Source organism: Thunnus albacares, chromosome 21 (genome assembly GCF_914725855.1).
Source record: "Thunnus albacares chromosome 21, fThuAlb1.1, whole genome shotgun sequence".
In the NCBI taxonomy this organism is placed as follows: domain Eukaryota; kingdom Metazoa; phylum Chordata; class Actinopteri; order Scombriformes; family Scombridae; genus Thunnus; species Thunnus albacares.
In genome coordinates this window covers 2,550,453-2,569,879 of record NC_058126.1, presented here as the reverse complement: position 1 = coordinate 2,569,879, position 19,427 = coordinate 2,550,453, and the positions used below count along the sequence as shown (strand labels likewise).

The 19,427-nt window shown below is 40.1% G+C and overlaps 2 protein-coding genes across 6 annotated transcripts in view; one reads left to right on the top strand and one right to left on the bottom strand.

Annotated features, from left to right (window-relative positions):
* LOC122972289 (LYR motif-containing protein 4B) overlaps positions 1-5,211 on the bottom strand; it is a 41,544-nt gene extending 36,333 nt beyond the window's left edge. Inside the window, exon 1 of one of the 2 annotated variants that reach the window (XM_044339292.1) lies at positions 5,076-5,211. In XM_044339292.1, the coding sequence (XP_044195227.1) occupies positions 5,076-5,164 (89 nt within the window). In that variant the 5' untranslated portion in view covers positions 5,165-5,211. The remainder of the gene's footprint in view (positions 1-5,075) is intronic. The other variant, XM_044339291.1, reaches the window with a different exon arrangement.
* Positions 5,212-5,304: 93 nt separating this feature from the next.
* Positions 5,305-19,427, top strand: part of fars2 (phenylalanyl-tRNA synthetase 2, mitochondrial) — a 143,776-nt gene continuing 129,653 nt past the window's right edge. The window contains exons 1-2 of one of the 4 annotated variants that reach the window (XM_044339232.1): positions 5,305-5,422; positions 10,581-10,770. The gene's annotated coding sequence lies outside the window, so the exon portion shown is untranslated. Of the gene's footprint in view, positions 5,423-8,194; positions 8,216-8,871; positions 9,171-10,555; positions 10,771-19,427 lie in introns of those variants that run through there. The other 3 variants (XM_044339235.1, XM_044339234.1, XM_044339233.1) reach the window with 3 other exon arrangements.

Here is a 19,427-nt window from a genome sequence, read left to right as displayed (position 1 = left end):
AAGTAACTTGGTGTTTTACTTCGTCATCCTACGTCCACTGTATTTCATAAATTGTTAACGACTTTTGATTAACGGACGGGTTCACGTCTGTCTTAAAACAAGTCAGACAAACGCCGCCTGTTAGTCAGTGATTATCAGTACGCCACCTGCTGGTCTGGAGACGTCCTGCAGTTTCAGTTTCTGCCTGAATCGTCTCCACACAGTGAAAAACCTTGTGTGTGGTTTATTTTTTTTAATCTTTAATATATTCTCAGCAGCTCTTTAATATTTGGGGCCTCGGTTCAGCTCCTTTTATCTGTCTGTAGTTTTGTTCCCAAACAAATCCTCCCTTCAGAGTTCATGTTTCTACTCGCCTCTCCTGCTCGCACAACTGTTGTCTAAGAATTATTCCTTTTCCTGGAGCTTAAATAACAAGTTATATATCTTCATAAAAGGCCCAAACTCTTTCTATCCGTTTATATTAGATTTGTGATTATGTTCAGTCTCTGATCTAATTTTCCTGCAGAGAATCATGAATGTTTCATCTCACGTCGTTGTTTTTACATTTTATTTCCGTGTTTTTTTGTTTTTTTTTTAATCTTTTGTTCTCTCTGACTGACAGAGCTCTCTCCACATTCAGCCCAAAAACTCCTCTCTCCTCCACATTCACCACGTCTCCTCCTCCCAGGAAGCGCTGCGAGCGTCAGCATCAGCTGTTATTGGAGTCAGAGAGGGAGAGAAAACAAAACGCAGCCTGCAGCAACGTCTGGCGTATTCAGGTCATCCACAACAATCCCACAGACGTGCGGCGGTGGTGGTGGTGGTGCGCTGCTTTCACCACCATCAGGAGCTGATGAAGGGAAGCCCCCCCCCCCCCCAAAAAAAACTGCATTAAAACGCTGCTGCTGTTATTCTGTGACACATGTAGGAGTGTTGTTGTTGGGAGTTTTGGTGCAGCAGGTTTTATCTGCTGAGGTCATGATGACGACTTCAGGCCTGTCTGGAGACTCAGAGACGGATTAAGAACCTAATTTAAGCCAATATAACCTGATTTAAGCAATTCAGGTGCAATGCATGCTGGTACGTGTCTAATTATAGTTTAGTTGAGCTGAGAATCAAACTGGTTTTTGCATTTAACATTTTTCTGGTTTCTTTTCTTACTTTTTGTGATGATTTTAATGAAGGTTGCAGCTCTAACAGGTGTTAGAGTTCATCGTCATTAAAGGGGACATATTATAGTTTCCTGTTATGATGTCGGATGTTAAACATGCTCGTATGTAGAACTGCTGCCTGCAAGTCAAAAGTCAGGGCTGAATTATATTAAACAGGTAGTTTTGTTTATACTTGTAGTATTTTTATTCAGTCATCACACATAATAAAATTATTATAAAGAGTCTAGACAGTCAACAGACTATGTATTAAATAATAACTAATCACACTTGTAACCCTAAAAAATAGATTTATAAATATTATTTTGCAAATTAAAAGCAGGCTACACATTTGATTTATATTATTATCGTTCTATAATTTAACCCCGACATTAGTGATACGCAGCTTTCTGTACGTTAAACTTACAAACATCTTTGATTCTGTTTGTTCTCCTGTTTGAACATTTTCTCTCTTCTCACCAAAATAATTTGACAGGAACTGCATTTCATGACTTTGTGGTTTTAATTAAGGTTTAATTGTCTTTTGCAGCTCTAACAGGTGTTAAGATACATTTTAAGCATTTCAGGCACAAAGCATGCTGCTATATATCAAAAATCAACTAACTGTAGTTTATCGCAGCTTAAATGTGCTAAAAAATGAAACAAGTTTTAACTTTTAACATTTTATTTTCTGACTCAAATAATTCATGATTTTGTGATAATTATGAATCGTTGCTTCAATTATTGCTTTAAGTGTTTCAGGTGCAATGCATGCTGGTACATGTAGGCTCTGAGGACAGTGTTTCCACCAGCATTCACATCAACATTATAATAAATAAACCAGGTTTTCTGACGTGTCCTTTTTGTCCGTGCCAGGACTGAACGTGGTGGAGCGTCTCTGGGCAGCCGCTGGAATTTATTTTATTTGAACCAGCAGCAGCAGCAGGAGGAGGAGGAAGAGGAGGAAGAGGAGGAAGAGGAGGAAGAGGAGGGGGAGGCCATTTCTCATCTGGCCCCTCAATAATTCAACACAGCGGCGGTCTGCATGAAGGCTAGCAGGGAGCTGCTGCTGCTCTCTGATGTCTGTGTGTTGTGACACTTGAAGACGTCGTCCTGAACTCACCACACACACACACACACACACACACACACACACACACACACACACACACACACTCTTTACTACGCAGTGAGAAACACCCTCAACACACCTGTGATGACGGTGGCTGCTGCAGAACGACTGATGAAGACGAGTAAAAGACAAAGATTTGCATCACCTGAGAAAATCAGACTTTACGAGCTGCAACTAACGATGTTTTTCATGATCAAATCTGTTGATTATTTCCTCAATTAATCGATTAGTCGTTTGGTCCATAAACATCAGAAAATGTCTTGTTTCATCCACAACTCAAAAGGTATTGACTTTACTGTTACAGAGACTAAAGAAACCAGAAAATATTCATATTTAACATTTGTATCGACTCTGTTTTCAACATTCAACACTGTTTAAAATCCTCTGAACATCCACTGAGTCACTCATCACGAGCACAGAAACTACCACGGTGACAACAGGAAACAGCTTCATCATCACAACAATATCTGATGTTATTCATAGAACAAGCATCAATAACTCTGACTGGATGAAACTCGATATGCTGTAATTAAAGCAAGAGAGCAGCTTCGCTACAGTAACGACACATGCAGTAAGATGAACAGATCAATACAAACTAGTTCTGAGACATAAACAGCTGCAGCTTCAGCAGATAAAACTCAATATTAATCTGATATCAGTCTCAAACTGTTCAAACAGTATCAGCTTTAACAGCAGCAGGATGAACACAGCGAGGGCCTGACGGGACGCGAGCGGCAGGAGGCTGCGGGTCTGAACCGCCGCCGAGTTCATGACACAGCAGACGGACTCAGACGACCTCCGACCTCCCCGTCAAACACGCTGCGCACCTTTAATCTTTAGTCTTTAATTAGGAAATCAAACCGGGGCTGCAACTAACCGTTACTTTTATTATTGATTAATGCTTGTCGATAAAATGTCAGTAAATAGTAAACAAACAGTAACAAGTCAAACTGTTAATGTTTGATACAGAATATGATCATTAAAGAGGAATTAATTTGTCATTTTAGTCGTTGTCACTGTAGAAGCTGTTTTTAGTGGTACAGTGAACAAAACAATTCATTGCCTTTTGTGTCACGTTTCAGTACATTTCATTGAGATAATGAGGAATTATGTTGAAAACAAACTTAAAGAAACTAAAATGTGAAGCATAATTATATCAATAAGTTGATTAACGGTTAATCAGATCATGTTTATTTGTAGAGCACATTTAAAAACAACTGCAGTTAATCAAAGTGCTGAACAGAGTTTTACAGGTGTAACTACAGTCGTTGTGATCGGCCTCCAAAACTCAGGTGACCTACGCTCAACACGGTCCCTGAACGCCTCCTGTGTAGACACACACAGGCGGAGCAGTCGCTGCTGCTGCTGCTCTGCTGTCTGTGTAGACAGTGTCAGATCACGTCCAGCGCTCCTGCAGTTTCACAGCACTGTTTAAAAACACACATGGTGGGCGTGTCTACACTGTATCGGGACAAATATGAGTAATTTACAGATATTTTATTTCATGAATCCAGGAAATAAAACTCATTTGTTTATTCACTATTATTCATTCTGAAGATGAAAAGTGTGTTTTGCATTTCTGATATTTTACAACTAGTTTGGAGCCAATCGCAGTAACAGTACAGGGCTGCCACTAACGATTAATCCATAGATTCTCTCAATAAAGTTGTTTGGTGTATAAAATGTCAGAAATCTGTGAAAAATGTCAGCTGATCACTATTTCCCAAAGGCCAAGATTCTTCCTAAAATATCTTGTTTTGCAGTGGTTTGTTTTTTGTTATAATCTGATATTGGTTGGTGTGTTCAAATAATTGGTTGTATATTCGGTTAGATTTTAGTCGGCATATAGTGATTGAATCCTTTTAATGAGCAGAGAACAGGAGGAGACACCAAAAGAGCCGCTGGAGAGGTGAAGAAGAAGAAGAAGAAGAAGCTATGAGACCAGGGTCAGTTTTCAAAACTGATCAAAGCATCGGAAACATACAATCTAACACTTGACTGCTTCATCATCATCATCATCATCATCAAGTCTCGTGGTTTTTCTTTGGGTTTTACTGCTGCTGCTAAAAATAAAAACGAGGTGAAAGAGAACTCATAAATCTCAGGGGGTTTATTTAGATTTCAGGTTGTGTCAGTCAGCACCTGACCAGTGTTACAGCGTGTCTGGTGACCCATCAGCTTCTGTGACCTGCAGTGCTGGAAGAAATACTCAAGATTCTTTACTTAAGTAGAAATATCAATACCACTGTGTAAAAAACACACAAAAAAATTAAAATCGTATGATTTTAAATGCAGGATTTTTACTTGTATTGGAGTATTTTTGACATTGAGATATTGATACTTTTACTTCTTCCATCACTGCAGGTCACAGGATCTAATGGGTCACCAAATAAAGTGTAACACCGGAAACTTTGGTGGAGCACATTGTCTCACATCTTATATCCATTTTTACCTTGATTTAACTTGAAAACTGCGCCATTATCGATTAAAATCCAAAGATTTCTGAGCTGAGCCTCTAATATTTCAAGATCCTAACAACGCCTCTGACAACAAACACATCAAAACACCGCATCATTCCCGCCACTTCACCACCTGAACCACAAACAAACGGTTTAAACAGATAAATGGATCTTTTAAAGACTTCAGGTTGACATTCATCAGCTGCTTAATAACCGCTGAGTAACGGTTACGACACTGATGACGGCTGATGTAAACAGAGGAAACACGGCTGCTCCGTTAGCATCTTTCCCGCCACTGACACGCGGTTTAAACCCGAGCAGCGGACACGTTGAGCCCGGAGCGGCTTCAGCTCTCACCTGTAGTTGTAGGACGGGAACTTGCTGCTCTCCTTCAACAGCAACTTGTACAGAGAGATCACCTGAGCTCGAGCGGACACCGCCATCATGTTGCTAACAACGCTGCTCCGAGGACCCCTAAATGACGTGTGTCCAAACTGCGCCTGCGCGGAAATACAAGTCTCCTGTGTCGGTTTCTTAATATAGAAGTTTAAAAAAATAATATATAAGTCACATCCACATGTAATATTTAATTATTGTAAAAAAATAACAACAAAACAAATGTCAAGTTAGTTTTGAAAGAGGTTTATAATCATATATACATACAGGCACGTTTCTGTCGACTTGACAGCAACTGACAGCAAGAGGTGAGTTATGCATGCTGGTTTTATACCACTTAAATGCCAGTTTATACATGAAAGATACGTTTTAATGAATGAATGATAATATGAGGCTTTAGCGCCTTATTCCAGCACACAATCCGGCAGTATGTCGGATCCCGCCAGCGATTTATTTCCCTCTAAAATGCTCCTGTTATTGATCAGCATGTAGCACGATGCTACAAACACAACAGGCAGCTGCAGCTCTAAACTGAGCTTGTTTTAAAGTGTTATAGTGAGATAAAGGAGACAGTATACACACACAAAGCTCATCACACCTCAGAACATCTTTAAAAAAGTGCATTCAGGCACGTGGTGCCGCTATTACTGTGTGCACGTGTGTAAAACCTCAGTATGACCTTCCTGCAGAGGTGGAGGAAGTACTCAGATCAGTAAAAGTACCAGTACAGTAATGTAAAATACTCCATTACATGTAAAAGTCCTGCATGAAAAATCCTACTGCAGTAAAAGTACATATGAGCTTGATGTAGTTAAAGTATTGCAGTAAAAGTACATAAGTATTATGAGCTTGATGTAGTTAAAGTATTGCAGTAAAAGTACATAAGTATTATGAGCTTGATGTAGTTAAAGTATTGCAGTAAAAGTACATAAGTATTATGAGCTTGATGTAGTTAAAGTATTGCAGTAAAAGTAGTGGTTTGGTCCCTCTGACTGATATATTATTATATATGACATCATTAGATTATTAATAGTGAAGCATCAGTGTTAGAGCAGCATGTTACTGTTGTAGCTGCTGGAGGTGGAGCTAGTTTACACTACTTTATATACAGTTAGCTAGTTTAGTCCAGTGGTTCCCAACCTAGGGGTCGGGCCCCTCCAAAGGGTCAGCAGATAAATCTGAGGGGTGGTGAGATGATTAATGGGAGAGGAAAGAAGAAAAAACAAAGTTCTGATACACAAATCTGTTTTCAGTTTTTTGGACTTTTTCTCTAATCTTTGATTTTTGCTGAAATATTGGATCATTTGAACATTTATTGAAATGAAAGCATGTGAGAAGTTTAGAGGGAAAATCACTATTTGGTGGAGCTGTTAACAACTCATAGACATGTGAAATGTGACCCCGACTACACACTGCTTTTTGTAAGACGTCAAAAGACAAAAAGGTTGGAAACCACTGGTTTCATCTTTAACAATGTGTTGTATTTTAAAAGCTTGTTATATTATCCATTGTGTCAAATCTTCATCTGAAAAGTAACTAAAGCTGTCAAATAAATGTAGTGGAGTAGAAAGTACAATATTTCCCTCTGTACTAATACAATATATATAGTACATATATTGTAGTATAAGAGTTCTATCAGTAGACTATAAGAGTGTGAATCTGCAGAGAAAATCAGTTCACTTGGCCTGAGATCGACGGATATATTTTTGTTATTATTGATATTATTTCTCCTTTTAAGACAAAGTTATATGATGACTTTGGAAAAACATTCTCACACATAAGAAATAGCTCATCTGACAACAGACAATGACTCGACGGCTGATTAGCTTTATGTTTAGTAGTGATACACACAACTAGCAGCACCTCTAATAATAAATGATCTGTCTGAGTTGTGGAGGAAGTTTAATCTGTTCTGACAACAAGGTCAGGATGCCCACAATGCAACAGTTTTCCATTAATCATTTGGGGATTTTAAGAATCTCCCATTTTGCAAGTTTTTGCTTCACTGACAACTAGCTCACCAGGCTAATGCTAACATGTTATCACTGTTATTAGTCTTTGGAGCTGTTTCTAAACAAACTAACGTGACCAAACTCTTCATAATGAAGGAACATGTGACCCAGTGCAGCGATGTGACTCACTGACGTGTTTTTAATCAGATATATCAGCTTTGATACACACACAATACTTGTTAGTAGATCAGTTCATTGTTGGTTTGGATCCAAACATGAAGACAAATATAGAAAATCAGCAGAATGATCCTTTAAATTACATTTGAAAATATACAACCAGAGCCTGAAGCTGTATGCAAAAAAAACGAGCCAGTCAGGATGCTGAACTCTGACCTTTAACCATCATAACGAAATGCTTAAACCCAACTCTAGACTGAGCCTAACCTCTAACCCCAGCTCTAACCTTAACATTAACCCTCAAACCGTCCTCACAAAGATAGATATAGAAGTACACACACACACACACACACACATATCAGCTGATATCAGAAATCCTGATGTGGGAAAGAAACACACTTGCTGAATTGACTTGAAATGACAGAGTAATTCAGTGTGTGTGTACGTGTGTGTATGTGTGTGTGTGTATTTATGTGTGTGTGTGTGTGTATGTGTGTGTATATGTGTGTGTGTGTGTGTGCACTATGCTCTTTAGCAGTGGATGTGCAAAAGGTCAGAGGCAGAGACGCATCCTGTTTGTTGATGTCCTGCTGTCTTTGAGTGTAAAGGTCAATTGCACTGCTGTGTGTGTGTGTGTGTGTGTGTGTGTGTGTGTGTGTGTGTGTGTTTACATTTGTGTGTCTATAAGCGTTCAGGTACATGCTGATGTGGACCGATGTGTGTTTAGTGTGCGTGTTTGTTGGTAAAAACCCAATTGATAACATTGATTGTCTGCTGCACTGGTTCAATGAGGCTGTGTTTGGTGCGTGTGTGTGTATGTGTGTGTGTGTGTGTGTGTGTGTGTGTGTGTGTGTGTGTGTGTGTGTGTATGTGTGTGTGTGTGTGTGTGTGTGTGTGTGTGTGTGTGTGTGTGTTTGTGTGTGTGTGTGTGTGTGTGTACTCTTGTATTTCAGTCTGAATTAGATCCTGACAGTGAGGACATTTTTTTTTTGTTCAGGCTGTTCAAGTTTTAAGATTTGGTTTCAGGTTTAAAGGACTCATATTCTGCACATTTCCAGCTCTATATTTATATTCTGGGGCTCTACTGGAATATCTTTGCATGATTTCCAGTTAAAAACTCCTTATTTATCTTCTACTGGTCCTTTATGCAGCCCCTCAGTTCAGCCTCTGTCTGAAACAGGCTGTTTTAGCTCCTGTCTCTTTAAGGCCCCGCCTCCTGATGAGCCCACTCTGTTCTGATTGGTCAGCTTTCAGGAAGCTTCCTCTGGCTCCGGAGGCTACGTAAACAAACTATAGTAGCAGGATTTCACTTCTTTTTCTCCTTCTTTACTCCAAATGTCAACTTCTCAAATCCATCCGTACATGTTGGACAACGTGAACAACACATGGAAACACCTTAGCAACCACCCTAGCAACCACCTTAGCAACCAAGGCTACTGAATGGACGGCTGTTTATGAGCATGTGTGATGAGTCGACGTCAGCTCGTCTGCAAAGTAGAAGAAAAATGAAGCGTTCAGAGCAGGTTGAAGCCCTGAGTTTTGACTTGCAGGCAGCATTTCTACATACGTTCACCTCAAGTTTTGGAACTTTGACCATGTTTAACATCCGACATCAGAACAGGATATAAATAACAGAAAACCAGAAAAAGCTGAATGTGAACCTCATAATATTAAAATCAGATTTAGGTTAGAGGTGAGAGAATGAGTTCTGTCTATGTAAGTCTCTGAGAGGACAGCAGTAGAAGTGTGTGTGTGTGTGTGTGTGTGTGTGTGTGTGTGTCCCTGCAGAGCCAGCTGACTGATGGACGGCTCTGCAGGAGCGACAGATCAATAAAGGAGGATTTCCTTCAGTCCCAGCTGACTGGACCAACTCTCTGTGTCTCATTGGAGCTTTCAGTGTGAATCCTGCAGATCAGCAGACGCTGCTGTCAGTGATGCTTTCATCCAGCGTCACGTCAAATGATTAAACACTTTACAGGGCAGATATTGAACTGACATCTTATCTACTGTCAACTATTCAAATGAAACTGAAATCTCACCTTTCAATAACGACTCATCACAGCTTCCAGAAGTTTCCACCAATATTCTCTAAAAATTAGTATTAAAAGAAATCTGAAACAAAGTTACATAACCCTGTTAATGTTAAACTGAAACTAAATTATTATTAAACAGCCTCAAACGTCTTGTTTTATCCACAATTCAAAGATCTTTAGTTTACTGTCGCAGAGACTAAAGAAACCAGAAAATATTCACATTTAAGAAGCTGAAATCAGAGAATTTTGACTTTTTTTTCTTTAAAAATGACTGAAAACGATGAATCTGTTATCTAAAAAGTAGGTGATTCATTGAATATTTGGCAACTGAAAGGAAGGATGTGTTGTGGGCCAAGCACAATAACTTCAGTTTGAGTTTAGTAGCAGAAAATTGCAGGTCATCCAGGTCTTTATGTCCGTAAGGCATGCTTGGAGTTTAGTTAACTGAATTCATCTGGCTTCATTGTTAAATATAATTGAGTATCGTCTGCATAACAATGAAAATTTATGGAGTGTTTCCAAGTAATATTACTTGAAAGGAAGGATGTGTGATGATGTCGTTCAAAGGAAGAGCTGACAAAGTTCTTATTTTGTAGACGTTTATTAGACGAAGGCCATCGGGTCCGTTCCGTGTATAAAGATGGTCTGGGCACCGTACCCCTGTCGGTGCATAGCTTATATGGGGTTACACATCTGTATCTTATCACATGAATAACACTAATTCAGTTGGGAGCCATCCAATCAAGTGGTTGACAGCTACCTCACCACATATTGTGTATCATTACGTACCACATCTGGAACAGCTCCAAACTTGACCATAAACCCATTATTTGTATTTAAAGGTCCCCCCAAGAAGGGCTATATCATATTACCTAAAATGACATGCAAATTATGGAATATTGAGGTCATCTGTCCAACATCCAAAATCAGTAAGATACATAGGGTCAGATAAAAGTCATACTAACAGCAACTAATCAATTAATCGACTAGTCGTTGCAGCTCTAAACTGTTTTAGTCATTGTTTTTGAAGTAAAATTGATAAATATTTGCTGGTTGCAGCTTCTTTAATGTGAGTTTGATGCCTTTTATCTTTGAGTTTCAGACATTTTATAGACAAAAGGAATACTAGATGAATAGATAACTGATAATAACTGATCATTAATTATGGCTCTACCCTGTTGTGATCATGATTATTGATGACAGAGTGTTTCTCTGTGTTGTTTCTTCTCTCTTTGAATCACCGCTGTGAGCTGCAGATTGAGTTTTTTCTGTCTCCGTCTCTTTTTCTTCACCGCTGGATCAAGACCTCTGATGTTCATCTCATCGACCGTTTCCTCCCGTGTTCAAACCTGCGGAAGAATCCGTCTGGTTCAGTCTGTGACCCGAACCTGATCCATCATCCATCCATCCATCCATCCATCCATCCATCCTGCACCTCGTCCTCCTCTCCGGATCAGCTTCTCTTCTGCACCGCTGCTCGTTCCACAGACTGAGGTAGGTGTGTGTGTGTGTGTGTGTGTGTGTGTGTGTGTGTGCTGAAGGAGTCTTTGTGTCACTGTTGGTCCTTCATGGTTGTTTGAGCTCCATAAAAAATGTATTTCCCAATTAATTGTGATTTTTACCGATTCTTTAAATCCAGATATTGATCTTTGTATTTGTGCCTCATCATGTGTACATCTGCACTAAATGTTCTGTTTAAACAGAGCTGTATGACGTGTAAAACGTTTACTTTCTAATAATCGAACTATAACAACCTGCACAACAAGCAGCGATGGAAGAATATCAACACCAGGATGTAAAAATACTTCATTCAGAGTAAAAGTCCTGCATTTAAATTCCTACTGAGGTAAAAGTTCAGGAGATATTGTGTCTGATTATAAGATGTGAAGCTGTTGAAGTCGACTGAAGCGTATCCAGTGTTCAGTTCCTGATGAAACACGGTTAATAAAGTGATCCATCAGTTTATATGATCATAAGATCAGCTGGAGAACTCAGTGAGTGATCTGCTGTTAACACACTGATCACTGAGCTGCAGCTGTGTGGGATAGTATTTATGTTTATAATTAAACATAATGATGAAAACCTCGCAGGTGTTGCAGGTCTTCTGTTGTTCTTATAAAAATAAAGACGTCATGTTTTAGTCTTTTTACTTGAAGAAAAGATCCTCGGTTCATATTTTATAAAGAAATGTGTTTATAAATCAGCTCATAATGAGCTTTTTACACTGTTTTATATTCAAAGAAACAAAAATGTTGCTCAATTGTTGAATGTGGAAGTTCCCAGGATAAACTGGGAAGAGATTTCTGCAGTAGTGGAAAACTATCAGGAATGTTTCAGACACACACAGATTCATAAAATGTGTTAAAAAGTCTCATCACGTGTTTTTGGTACTGATTCAAATCCTTTAATAACAGATATCTGCTGATATTGAGTCTGATACTTATATTTATCTACTGTTGATTAAACTTCTAACTGATACAATGAAGTCAAACTGTCATAGATACGTTTGAACATTTAAATTATTGATCTGATATAAATGAAAGTTTTAACAGGAGAATGTGACTCGATCCTCCAGAGAGAAGACGTCTCACTCTGTCAGAGATGTTGGAACCGTTCTGGTTGTACAGTAATGCTACAGAGTGGAGCGTCTGTCCTCACAAATCATCTTTGTTCAGCGAGTTCAGACGCACAGAATTAATTAGTGACAGCTGATAGTTGTTATTTTAGCCGATAACGATCCGTTAAACTGCGCCCAGATCAGCTTCGGCCATCTTGACTCTTCGTGAAACATCCCTCCATGATCAATACGTTAATGATGCTGGTGCACGTGCAACAACAGCAGCGTTTTTATTTGTTTGTGAATTTTATACGTGTGACCTCCTCCTCTCTGCACAAAGACACGTTTAGGTGTCGTGGTGTTTTTTTTTTAGCTTTATTTGCTGTTTAATGTCACACTCGGGCTGAAAAAAAAAACCCCAGATGTAAACAAACCCGGGCTTCTGCTTTAATTGGCAAAAAAATGTAAATATATTGTAAATGAGCCTTTTGATGCTTTGATGTGTCGGTGGAGAAGCTGGAAAAAGTCCAAATGAAAGGGCTGCAGCAGCAGACCGGACTGAAGGGAACATCTGTGTGCTGAGGATTCATAATGTTTATGGTGACAAAGTTAGAGCTGCAGAGGGTCAGCGAATCACATCTGCAGATCAATACAAATCAAATCATCCACAGCAAGAAAGCACAAACTTTATTACCTCAGCTTTGATCTCCGCTTCAGTCCTGCACTTTTTTTTTTTTTTTTTCTTTCACATTTTTGGCAGCTTTTATCCTCCGTACCTGCAGCTAAACCAGGATGTTGCATCAAAATTTGTCCGTCTATATAATCAGGAAACCTCCCTGCTTTTGTAATGAGACTCTCTCTCTCTCTCTCTCTCTCACACACACAGATATATATTAGTAGTGGAAGTCCGCCTGTAGTCTAAATTAACCCAGCTGCTTGTTTCCCCTCCATCAACCGAGGGATGGAGGGATGATGGATGAAGAGATGGAGGGAGGAGAGGAGATCACAGCCGCAGCCCTTCATTAGCTTTCATTAATAACACGGAGGGCCCCGTCCGCGTCCGGTCCTCTGCTTCTGCCTTCGCCTGTAATTAACCGCCGCCGTAGATTCCAGCGTCGTCTCATCGTGCTGCTCGCTGCCGTTTCTCTGCAGCTCGCTCATCTTTGACTTTATGTTTGTTTACTCTCAACCTTGAGAGGATGTGTTTGGAAAATTACAACACTTGCCTTTGTTTAGCAGCAATGAATAGTGAAGTAAACAGGTGTTTTACTAGACCGCAGCGCTTTGTTTGTTTCAGTATTATTACTCCATATTGATAAAGCAAAAAAACAGAAAACCATAAAATCATCACATTCACAAGATGGAACCAGCAAATATTTGACATTTTCAGCTTAAAAAAAGCAGAAAAATAGATAATATGGATATAAAAACAGTTGCTTATTAATCAACTAATCGATTAATTGACTAATCGTTGCAGCTCTACTCTTTGCTCCTTTTTTGTAAGGCTGCAGCTGACAGTTATTTTTATTATCAATTAATTAATCAATTATTTTCTTGAAGGCCTCGTTGCTTTGTGTGTCTTTTTAGATTGTTGTTATAGTTATTTATTCATGTATTTATTATAATTCTATATTGTTTTTTAATCTTATCGCCTTTCTAGTGCTGCAACTAATCATTATGTTCATTATCAATTAATCTATCGATTGCTCGTTTAGTCGTTTGGTTTATAAAATATCTCCTCTCGTCCTGATTAACAACCACAACCCAAAATAAGTGAAATAAGTCGACATGTGAGAAGGTAAACAACACAAACAGTGATATCTATCTGAAGAAGTTAGAGAATAATAATAAAAAGAAAAGCAGCGCAGCAGTGCATCATGATTTACTGCCTGTTTTTAATTCATTAGTGCTTAATTTGAATAATAAAACAGTAAAACCTGACTGGGATTAAAGTGATTAACTGACTAACAGCTGCTTTCAGTGGCGTCACGTTGACATCGGTGCACGTTACGTCTGTCGGCTTCTCCACACGGAGCCGATATCACCGCGGTGACTAAACGCTGAGACAAAACAGAATCACGACATCAAACTTACTTAAAACAGCGACAACAGTCCGACTCAGAGCCAGCTGTCAATCACAGCTGTCAATCAACGACCACACAGCAGACGTCAAAGCTGCTATAAGTCTTCAAATCGTATTAACGGAGCAATAATTTCAGTATTTCTAGAGAGAAGTTGAGGTTTTGTGAACAGGAGTCAGTTGGAGCAGCTAGCGGCCGTCGGTGGAATTTTAAGATGCTTCAGACTGAAGACTTGAAGCTGCTGGTTGATTCAGACACAAACAGCATTAAGGCTCCTTCACTCTGATTTCAGGCTTTCTGAGATGAAAGTTGACAATCGTGAGAAAAATGTGGTGAAATGTTTGGTCGTTAATCTCTGGGGTCTGAACTGTTGGTCTGACAAAACAAAACATTCGAATACGTCTCTGTGAGCTGTTGGAAATTAAAGCCGCCTTTTTTTTTTTCTTTTTTCTGACACATCGTACAGTTTACATTTCAAAATAAACTCAATATAAACTTCTGGTGTTTAGTTATCAGGCTGTTTATGGTGAAGCCTCTGAGTACATTTCTGAATTGTTGTGTCCTTGTAGTAATTTAAAGTCTCTTTAGTATTTACTGAATGTTCCCAGAACTGCACGTAAGCTGAAGTTATATCGAGTATTTGTCCCTAAACTCTGGAATAATTTACTTCTTATTATTAGATCATCCAGCTCAAGTGATGCTCTTCTGATTTGTTGTTTTTGTTTTAGTTGATTATAAGAGTTTCAAGTGTGAGTTTCAGCTCCTCGACTACACAGTAAAGAAAAATTAAAATACTAAAAGCAATAGTAATAGATAAGAGTATAAACATGATATAATTCAAAGGTAACAGTCTGTAACATGAGCAGAAGTATCGACTCGGCCTCGTGTGCTAGCTGTATTAGCGACAGGAAGTGCTAGCATTTGTTCTGCTGTCAGTGAAGACAAATTAGCTGCTGAGCTAATTGTTGGGAACTGCAGGGAGATGCAGTGTGTGTGTGTGTGTGTGTGTGTGTGTGTGTGTGTGTGTGTGTGTGTGTGTGATAACCATAGATTGTATATAAAGATGGACGATGCGTCTCCACTTCCTGCTGCTATGCAAAAATGAAGCTAACATATCTCGTTTCTGGGGGCGGCCATCTTGCTCGTGTGACGACATTTGTAACCAGAGTCTGTGCTGTAGAGTCGGACGGCGGGATGACGACCCGGAGGGACACGCCCCCTCAACATGACTGACAGCTGGAAGTGAATCACTAATTAAAACGTACGTAGCGTCTTCCATCAGAAACTGCTGCGGTCACTCGGCTTGTCCTACGGAGGTTTGAGGGCGGCTGTCACAGCTGTCAATCATGATGTCACACCCCCAATTCTATGTCATCGAATAACTAATTAAAAACAAACTTATCAGAAAAATGAGCACTTGGACAAACGTCAGTGTGATAAGAACGACTTAAAATGAGAGATGTATTTGAGGTGTACTTTGATTTCTTTAGTTTGGCTCGTGTCCGCTAACATGGAGGGGGCGGGGCTTATGACCTATGAACTGTAGGAGGCGTCCAGATGTTTTGGCTTCACTTCTGGGGAGCTGTCATGGCGTCTATCTTTATATACAGTCAGTGGTGATAACGAACCACCCAGGATGTCAAATTAATTTCTCTGCTGTGTGAGTTTGTGTTCACAGCCTTTCTACTGAGTGTGTGTGTGTGTGTGTGTGTGTGTGTGTGTGTGTGTGTGTGTCCTCCATCTGTTCTAGAAAGCCCTTCCTGAACCTGCTGAGCCTACCAGACCTTACTATAAACACACACACACACACACACACAAACACACACTCCATGGTGAGCTGCTCTGTTATGTAACATTCAACACACTTCCTGGACTCCTGTCCAACATTTTAAGTGAATTTCTAAACTCAGACTGGTCGTCTGTTAACGGATATATTCACAGGTTCTCAAATGTGTCTGAAACCAACAGTCAGGAGCCCAAATGAACATTAAAGCTGGTTTTTCTTGCTGTAATCATTCCTCCTGTTCATACTGACCATCAGAAGATCCCTTCATAATCCACAGTCCTTCTGTGCAAAAATGTATTTAAAAGTTGTTTAATGTTCATTTGGGCTGCTGACTCTTCTCTCAGGACAGACGACATGGTGTGAAGCTCCAGTACGATGCAGATTTTAAACATCCAAGTACCTGAATTCTTTTGTCTTCCCACTGCAGCAGACGTCTCAGTCTCTCTCCTCCCTTCATCTAAATCCGTGTTTTATGACCTGCGAGGCCTCGGCTGGTCTCTGAAAAGTTAGCATCCCTTGCGAAGTCTCCTGTCGTCTTTATCCGAGCTGGTAAAAAACGGTGAAAATAAAACACTCAGCTGCTAATAAGGAGGCAGCAGAGCGTGTCGGGCTCTCAGAGGACCTGACAGAGGATTACAGGAAAATATAAAACAGGCAGAAATCTGCTCTGCTGCATCACTCTGCTGCTTTGTTCACATTAACAGTCTGTTCTCATGGCTGCGGCCTGATGAGGTTTATGTTCTATAACGGGCTCATCATGTATCATGTATGTTAATATTGACAGTGTGTCTGTGTGGGTGGTTGTTGTGTGAAGGAAACTGTCAGACAAACTACATTCAGGTTCAGTAAAACTCTGCTCTTATTTTTATAGTTTTGTTCATTTCTGTCAATAATAAGAACATCGAAGTCACCAATTTAATAGAATATGCAGAAATGTTCAGACACATTCAAGCCTTTTAAAACATTTAATATCCTTTCAAGCTCACCTGCTGCTCTCCCCGGAGCCAGGACTCACACTGCGTCGCACTGTTGTCGCACTGTTGTCGCACTGTTGTCGCACCATTATAGCAATGTTGTCGCACTATTGCTGCACTATCCTAGCACTGTTGTCACACCATTCTAGCACTATTGACGCACTATTGTCGCACTATTGTCACACTATTGTCACAATGTTGTCGCACTATGTCACACTATTGTCGCACTATTCTAGCACTGTTGTCGCACTATTGCTGCACTATTGTCACAATGTTGTTGCGCTATGTCACACTATTGTCGCACTATTCTAGCACTGTTGTCGCACTATTGCCGTACTATTGTCACAATGTTGTTGCGCTATTGGTGCACTATTCTAGCACTGTTGTCGCACTAATGTCACAATGTTGTCGCACTATTGACACACTATTCTAGCACCATTGTCGCACTATTGTCACAATGTTGTCGCACTATTGTCGCACTATTCTAGCACTGTTGTCGCACTAATGTCACAATGTTGTCGCACTATTGTCGCACTATTCTAGCACTGTTGTCGCACTATTGACACACTATTCTAGCACTGTTGTCGCACTATTGACACACTATTCTAGCACTGTTGACGCACTGTTGTTGCACTATTCTAGCACTGTTGTCGCAATTTCAGTTTAATGTTACCTGATTATGATACTTGCTCTGTTAGCATAGTTCAGCTAAAGTAGCTGACGTTAGCCCAAGTGTGCAGCGCTCAGTGTTCCCAGTAAGCTAGCGTTAGCTTGGGTCCGAGGTAGCGGGACGTGTTTCCAGAGTGTGAAAGGAAACACTCTGCACTCTTTATCTGGAAGATTCTGGCTCCAAAAGGAAAAAGATGGCGCCGACCAGAAGCTGCAACTCTGGGCTTCGAACGGGTGATGTCACATCTCGCCACATCCAGCGTTACAGTCTATGGCAGTGGTAGGCAAACATTGGCCTGTGGGCCAAATCTGGCCCTCCAGAGAACATATATTGGCCCCATGACAAGTTTCAACTTCAATCAACTGCATCAAAGAAAGTAGACACACAGCTGATGTAAATCCTGATGAATATGTTAACACTGAACGTAAATTTGCTCCAAAGATTCTTCTCAGCTTTGAGTATGTATAGCAGGCTGTGTGATAAGATCAGAACTGCAACTTTACATTTGTATTATACCAACCAGCAGCTTCACGTCTTGAGTCTGAAGTATCTTAAAGTGCCAGACGGCCGCCAGCTGCTCCAACTGACTCTCATTCACAAAGCCTCAACTTCTCTCTAGAAACACTGAGTCAATCATTGTTTTCATTGAGTCATTCTGGTCTCAATCTCTAAATTCAGGTCCTCTAATAAGTGAGCTGGTGGTCATTTAGGAAATTTTTGCTCCGTTAATAAGATTTGAAGACTTATAGTAGCTTTGATGTCTGCTGTGTGGGTGTTGATTGACAGTTGGCTCCAGGACTCACGTTGAGTCGGACTATTGTTGCGATATTTCACTACATTTAATGTTACTCGATGAGCAGCAGAGCGCTCAGTGCTGCCACTGGTGGCCAGACGCTGTACTGCAGCAATACCAGTGATTAAACCAGTAATGTTATTTATATATTTTTGACCACACTACTGAAAATAAATCATGTTTTTGTTACGTTACAGCCATCTGACATGTTTTCTTAGCGGATGTACGACTGAAATGTTGTTATGCAAAACTATGAGCAAAAACTTTAAATGCAAAGCGTCTCTGTGGACAGAACGTTAAGTTATTGGAGGACCAGCGAGTCTGCAACTGGAGCTTTAATTACTACAGAGGTAGGAGGTGAAAAATAATACACATGCAGATTGAAACCACAGACTGGCCATGTTACATTTGGCACAGTTGTTGATTTTCCTTCCTTCACATCGGAGACATTTTAATTTGTACCTTCATTACATACTGTTATCTAACCATCTCTGTGAGCTTTCACAACAAAAGTCAGAGAGACAGTTTAGATCTGGAGTAAAAGCAAAAGGTCAGAACAGGAAAGTCGAAACAGTGGGAGTCAGAGAAGAATAAATCTGGTGAGAGACAAAGACGGAGGAACAGACAGGAGGAAGGTAGAACGGGCAGATCATATCTACATGTAGAGGATATATACGAGTGTGCAGTCAGTCAGAACGGACCTACAGGTCAGCAGCTCAGCCTTTCATCCTCACTCTGCTGCCAATTACTTTTCAACACGACTCTCCGGGCCGACATACACCTGCCAGCTTCACCTGTTTCCTCCGTCGTCTCTTTTTATCTCCACCACGCCGCTCTCTCTCTCTCTCTCTCTTCTCTGCGACGGCAGCAGTTTCTCAGTGAGCGCATGAAAAAAGTCTTCTGTCTTTATTAAGAGCCGCGGATCCGAGTTTTAAAGGATAACCACCGTAATCCCGTCTTCCAAAAAAAAAAAACAGTCTGTTCCTTTATGAAACTTTCAGGCTTCTTTTCTGATAACCTGGAGCAACAGAGAGCTCAGACGTTTTTATCTACATTTTAATATATTTTCCAAAGTTTGAAGCAGGTGGATATGAAACAAGCTTTTGATTCCATCTGAACTTTTTTTCAACCAAAAGAAACTTTGTTCTACAGCAGACAATGTTTTTTTTTTGCAGTCCTCATTCACCGAACAGGTCAGAGACAAATTCAAGATGGAAAAAACACAGAATATATTAAATGACTAAAGGTTATCTGGGAGTCCAGAAATGTTAAAATAAAACATCAGCAATA